Source organism: Phycodurus eques, chromosome 22, assembly GCF_024500275.1.
Source record: "Phycodurus eques isolate BA_2022a chromosome 22, UOR_Pequ_1.1, whole genome shotgun sequence".
Classification (NCBI taxonomy): Eukaryota; Metazoa; Chordata; class Actinopteri; order Syngnathiformes; family Syngnathidae; genus Phycodurus; species Phycodurus eques.
The window spans coordinates 10,628,384-10,635,351 of record NC_084546.1 but is presented as its reverse complement, the minus strand read 5'-3'; the positions used below and the strand labels follow the sequence as shown (position 1 = coordinate 10,635,351).

Here is a 6,968-nt window from a genome sequence, read left to right as displayed (position 1 = left end):
GCTTTCCATGCTTTTTTGCACCACACCATGTGTTCAATACTTTTTCCCTGTTTCATTTCACATTTTTACACACAACTTATTTTCTGAGCCTGTTTTATTCTACTTTCTTTGTATATATGGATTACTTGGGTTGTTTCCAGCATCTGGTGAAAATTTTGGGTCAATAGCACCTTTGGAAGTATAAATGAGAAAAATGGGGACGTTAAATATTTATTTCAGGTGCTGTATTTTGATTACATAAATGTACATAAACTATTTCGATCCCATTGTTGACATAAATACTTTAAAGTATCAAAGATACAACCATTGAGCTCATTACATGATGCCTGCAAAGTGTACTTTAAATTGACCAATATACCCCACTTGAAAGTGAAAGAATTTTTGTTTATACTTGAGCCATACATATATATTATATGTAGAATTGACTTTTGAAGATTTTTTGGAGAAATATTTGCGCATTATACGTGAGAAATTACGGTACTCTCAATTTAAGTTTTTTTTGCCACGTAACATATTGGGAATAGGCAAGTCTTTCTGTGTGTAACTAAGGATAGGCTCTGCCAAAACTCCATTAATAGATGAATTTGCGAGTGCCATTCCGTACAATCATTATTTGACCCTTTTTTCACATTTAATTGTTGTTTTTGACTTTTTAAAATTTTTGACTGTTTCCAATAAATGTTAAGTCATCCGGGTCTTCAAAGAACCTTATTTATAAATATAAACCATAATAACATTGAAGTCACAACATGAGAATTTATTCTACCAAACCATGAGTTTTTTGTTTGTTTTATTATTATTATCGTCATCTTCTTGTCTTGCAGACATCAGTGAAGGTCTTCGTCCTGAGCAGCAGGAGCCAGAGCCCTCTCACATTAAAGTGGAGTCGCAGTCCTCTTACATGAAAAAAGAGGAGGATGAAGAGCCCCTCCACATCAAGAAGGAGGAAGACGAGCCCCCCTACATCAAACAGGAAAAGGAGGAAGGGGATTTCACCAAGTTGCCATGGACTGGTGTCCCTTTGAAGAGTGAAGATGAAGTTCAAAGTGAGGAGAAGAAAGGGGCGCAGCCTCCAAGTAGCAGCTCAAGTCAACACATGACAACAGAAGATTATGGAGACCACTGTAGAGGACCACAAGCAGATGGCCTCTTAGCTCCACTATCAGATAGTGATGACACAGCGTCACATTCTCCTGACGATGATGATGAACAGTCTGAAGGTGATATGACATGTCACACTGACAACAAACAATGGAAATGTTCTCAGTGTTGGAAAACTCTTGCTTCTAAGAAGAATCTGAAAGGGCACATGAAAATACACACTGGAGAGAAGGCTTTTGCCTGCTCAATTTGTGATCAAAGATTCTCTGTAAAGAGTCGCTTTAAATGTCACACAAGAACACACACTGGTGAGAAACCTTTTTCCTGCTCAGTTTGTGGCCAAAGATTCTCTGCGAAGGGAGACGCAAAAATACACACAAGAACACACACTAGTGAGAAACTTTTTTCCTGCGCAGATTGCGGTAAAAGATTCTCTGCGAAGGAAAACTTAAAAGGTCACACAAGAACCCACACTGGTGAGAAACCTTTTTCTTGCTCAGTTTGCGGTCAAAGATTCTCTTGGAAGGGAGACTTAAAAAGACACATGAGAACCCACACTGGTGAGAAACCTTTTTCTTGCTCAGTTTGCGGTCAAAGATTCTCTTGGAAGGGAGTCTTAAAAATGCACATAACAACCCACACTGGTGAGAAACCTTTTTCCTGCTCAGTTTGTGGCCAAAGATTCTCTGTAAAGAGTCACTTAAAAAGTCACACAAGAACCCACACTGGTGAGAAACCTTTTTCCTGCTCAGTTTGCAGTAAAAGATTCACTCAGAAGGGACATTTAAATACACATACAAGAACCCACACTGGTGAGAAACCTTTTTCCTGCTCAGTTTGTGGTAAAAGATTTGCTTGTAAGGGACACTTAAATAAACACAATAGAATACACACTGGTGAGAAACCTTTTGCCTGCGCAGATTGCGGTCAAAGATTCATTAACAAGGAAAGCTTTAAAATACACACACTAACCCACACTGGTGAGAAACCTTTTTCCTGCTCAGTTTGTGGTAAAAGATTCTCTGCGAAGGGAGACTCAAAAATACACACAAGAACACACACCGGTGAGAAACCTTTTGCCTGTGCAGATTGCGGTCAAAGATTCTATGCGAAGGCAAACGTTAAAAAACACACAAGAACCCACACTGGTGAGAAAGCTTTTGCCTGCGCAGATTGCGGTCAAAGATTCTCTGCGAAGGAAATCTTAAAAAAACCCACAAGAACCCACACTGGTGAAAAAGCTTTTGCCTGCTCAGTTTGTGATAAAAGATTCTCTGAAAAGAGTACCTTAAAAGGTCACACAAGAACCCACATTGGTGAGAAACCTTTTTGTTGCTCAGTTTGCGGTCAAAGATTCTCTTGGAAGGGAGACTTAAAAAGACACAAGAACCCACACTGGTGAGAAACCTTTTTCTTGCTCAGTTTGCGGTCAAAGATTCTCTTGGAAGAGAACCTTAAAAATACACACAATAACACACACTGTTGAGAAACCTTTTTCCTGCTCAGTTGCAGTTAAAGATTCACTCAGAAAGGACATTTAAAAATATACACAAGAGACTGGGTTTTCTCCGGGCACTCCGGTTTCCTCCCACCTCCCAAAAACCTGCATGGTAGGTTGATTGAGGACTAAGCGGTAAAGAAAATGGGTGGATGGACAGTAAAGTGTGCTGTATGTAATGATTTAGACAGAACATTGTTGGGTTTCCAAAAGATACAGTAGCTATCATTTTTGACATTTTGTTGTCAATACGTGGCTTCCAACAGAGCTTGGCATCGATAATCACGCCAAGAAATTTATTATGTTAAACGTTTTCTATCTTAATGGAATGTACTGTGGGTTTAACCTGGTGTCTTATTTGTTTAGTGCCCCAAATGATCAATTTAGTATTGTTTAAATGGAATGAGAGCAATTGTGGGGGGCTGGAGATCAGTTTTAGGGGGGCTTGGACTATGAACCTTCACCATTAGCACATATTACCAAATATTTTTTGGGGGAGCTTGCTAAATTTTTAGGGGGGCTAAAGCTAAAACAGCTAAACCCTAAACTAGGCCTAACGATGCCAGTGGATTACAGATTTCTCTGAATGGCTGTACTATTCTCTCTAAAATGCTTTTTACTAATACAAATAGCAATATCAAAACAATCAGTGTTTTTATTTTTGAGTTTTGACAATATCTAGTCGTTATAATTTAGACCATTCACAAACAGAGGATGTTTTTTATTTATGTATTTGCTGGAACTGGAATTTATTTTGCTAGGTCACAACCAATATGGACTTTCTCTTTGTCAAGCCAGGTTTCTGATATTGCAATTATATTAACTGCTTTGAATTAATTCAAATCTTTAATTTTAAGTGACAGGCTTCTACTATTAACGTGTATGATAGATCATGCATTTCCCATTTTTGTTAAAATGTTTTATATCAAAATGAATACTGATTGACAAAAATCTACATATTTATATTCTATCTAACTCATGTTGTCTTTGTATTTCTAAAGGCTTCCTGTGGACAAATGTTGAAAATTAGCACTCGTGCCAAAATACTAAATCAATGCATGCATTCTGTTCAATGTGTTAGTGATGCCAATTTCAAATAAGCGATTGATTGAAGTCGATTGTGAAGAAACTTTGACTTTTGGTGGTAAAGTGGACAGTATGTGTGATCCTTAATAGAAGACACCTCTTCAGTGAAATTACCTCAATTGTCTTGTATATCAATTCCATTTTCCCTTTGAAAAGAATTGAAATTTCTTTCATCCCTTGGAAACCATTCAAAAACAAATGCTGGCAACACAAAGCGAAAAATGGCCCAAGCATTAAGGGCCAAGTCGAAAAACTACTAAGATGGGGCACTGGTATGTCAAGGTAGCGCTGTATTTGACTGACTTTGGCTCTTTCCAGGCTTCCTCTTTTTTTTACCGTAGTCCCTGGAAGCGTAGCTGGTAGAATCAAAAAGCACTGGGGCACCCACTGACCGCAACAATTAATGTGTCCTCCATTGCTCTGCAGAATGTATTCGATGCTGATTGGCTTTGATATCACAGCATCATGCAAATTTGTCACTCGTATCCAATCCTGCCAAGCCGATCAACCCAATATTCACCTGTTCGGCCACGTCGCGGCAAGTGTTCAACCACATCAATCGCAACACATGTACCGGAGAAAAGAAGGGGAAAGCATTCATCTGAACCCGTATTTTATATTTTATTAAATCATAGTACATGCTGCTGCTCAGACTGGGAGTAGACCAATTCAGGGGTTTTCAAAATACAGGACACATTATTTAATGTGGCCCGCCGAGCATTGACACGATCTAAAGTCACAAATATTTGTTAATGTAGCCAATTTTTCTAAAATGGGTCTTTGTTATATTGCAGCCATTTGCTAAAATCATTTAAGTTCATTTTTTCCTCATTAATGTATACACAGCACCCCATATTGACAGAAGAAAATGGAATTGTTGAAATTTTTGTCTCCAGAGATGTTCAATTAGTTTTAAGTCAGGGTTCTGGCTGGGCCATTCATGAACCGTCACGGAGTTGTTCTGAAGCCACTCCTTCGTTATTTTAGCTGTGTGCTTAGGGTCATTGTCTTTTTGGAAGGTGAACCTTCGGCCCAGTCTGAGGTCTTGAGCACTCTGGAAAAGGTTTTCGCCCAAGATATCCCTGTTGTTGGCCTCGTTCATCTGTCCTTCGATTGCAACCAGTCGTCCTGTCCCTTCAGCTGAAAAACACACCCACAACATGATGCTGCCACCACCATGCTTCACTGTTGGGACTATATTGGACAGGTGATGAGCAGTACCACTAGTAACCGTACTTACCCCCGTGTTCTTCGTCGTCTCCAGTGCTCCTTCCGTGTCTCCCGCCTCGCTGCCCGTTCCAGTCACGGCGCCAGACTACCCCACCTGCACATGCTTCCGCTTCCTACACCTTCCGTGTTCCAACGGACCACCATCGCCCCTTGGATATCCTACCCACTGAGCAATTATTTAATAAACCATTATCATCTACTTCCTCCGCCTCCGTGTGCTTTTGCGTCCAGTCCAAAATCATACGATTACTAATCGTGACAATTATAATAGAATGATTACTTTTTAAAGTAAGTATTTCTATACTTTGTCCAGAGTCATAGTTTGACTTTAGTAACATTTGATCAGGAGTTTCTTCAGACCAATTAATAGCTACAATGTGATATTATCAGCGAAATATTCCCACGATATTGTATACACACAACTTCTCCTCTTTAGTTCTCACAGTATGATCACACTAGTATTAAGTTGGTACTTTACTAAAAGTGTAGAAAAAAAACCCACGAACATTTTTATCAACACGCTGTATTGGTACTCCTCATATAAAACTGGTAAAGATCATATTTTTAAATTTGAAAACTACCTCAGTTGTTAATTCGTAGCATATGTATTTCAAAATTTCATTATAATTTGTGCAATCTATCAATTCATTTGAAACTCACCCAGGGTCATATGGCTACCCGATATGTCGACAGGCTCCAGGGGCACGACTGAGTGACTTTTCAGCCTTGTACTCTGTGTCACTACTCAAACTTGTCTCCACCTGCGCTCTTAGCCCTCCGACCGTACTTCCTCCACTCTGTCCACATTTCTCTTTTTTGACGGAGACATATTGGGGCAATGAGGGTGCCAAAGCACATAATATTAAAAGTACAGGCCGAAATAAATAGCGTGGGCAAAACACAAAGTAGGTCATTCAGACTGGCTGCGCTTGCTTGACCTACTTGCTCTTCCCCGGTGTAAGCAGTTTGCTTGCTTCACACAATTGGTATTGTGCCATACAGTAGACGCAATTAGAGCAGCAGTTTATTTTATTGAAAAATTGTAGCTCATTTTTATACTTTACAAAATCCTCTCGCGGGCCGGATGAAACCCGTTTGCAGGCCTGATCCGGCCCACGGGCCCTACATTTGACTCCTGGTATAGAGTGTTTGGCAATCGCGACGTCACTTCCGGTAGCCCTTGTGGTGGATATAGTAACTACACCCCGGCGTCTTGAGCTTCGGGTATGTTCAGGGAGTGCTCAATACGGGTAATAATTTTTAGCGAAGCAAGTTGACAACTTGCTGGAAGTGACGTGCATATATGAGATAATATATAAATATAGCAGGGTGGGACGGCGGATGACTGGTTAGAGCGTCTGCCTCACAGTTCTGAGGACCGGGGTTCAATCCCCATCCCGCCTGTGTGGAGTTTGTATGTTCTCCCCTTGCCTGAACGGGTCTTCTCCGGGCACTCCGGTTTCCTCCCACATCCCAAAAACATGAATGGTAGGTTATTTGAAGACTCTAAATTACCTGTAGGTGTGACTGTGAGTGCGAATGGTTGTTTGTTTATATGTGTTCCCCTCGATTGGCTGGAAACCACTTCAGGATGTACCCTGCCTCCTGCCCGATGATAACTTTAGATATTTTATATTGAACATTTCATTGGAAACTTGGATCAGGTGAAGGTGGACAGTTTTCAGTAAGTCATTTGTCTTTGTCAGAGGTATAAAACAGGGAGAGGAAAATGGAGATGAATTAAGGAAACATAGGAATGCAATATATTTAAAACCTATTGAAGAATGAAAAAAATGTTTTATAAGCCTTAAGAATGAGAAGAGAAGTGAATTTGGATGAGAAGTGAACTTGGGCTTTTCTCTGTCCATATCTCCAAGACGTTTCTTCTTGAGGAGCCGACCATCTCAGGGGAGGAGCGGGTAGAGGCTGCTGAAGAGCCAAAGTCAGCCAAGTGCAGCGCTACCTTGACTTACGAGCGCCCCAGCTTAGTAGTTTTTCCACTTGGGACATTTTTTGCTTTAAGTTGCAAGCATTTTGTTTTCAGAGGGCTTCT

General features: G+C 40.3%; 1 protein-coding gene across 1 annotated transcript; it reads left to right on the top strand.

The window, feature by feature from the left end:
• Nucleotides 1-1,480: 1,480 nt before the first annotated feature.
• On the top strand, nucleotides 1,481-3,457 carry LOC133397334 (oocyte zinc finger protein XlCOF6-like). The gene has a single exon (XM_061668083.1). The coding sequence runs from the start codon at nucleotides 1,646-1,648 to the stop codon at nucleotides 2,501-2,503; it is 858 nt and encodes a 285-aa protein (XP_061524067.1). The 5' UTR covers nucleotides 1,481-1,645; the 3' UTR covers nucleotides 2,504-3,457.
• Nucleotides 3,458-6,968: the final 3,511 nt, after the last annotated feature.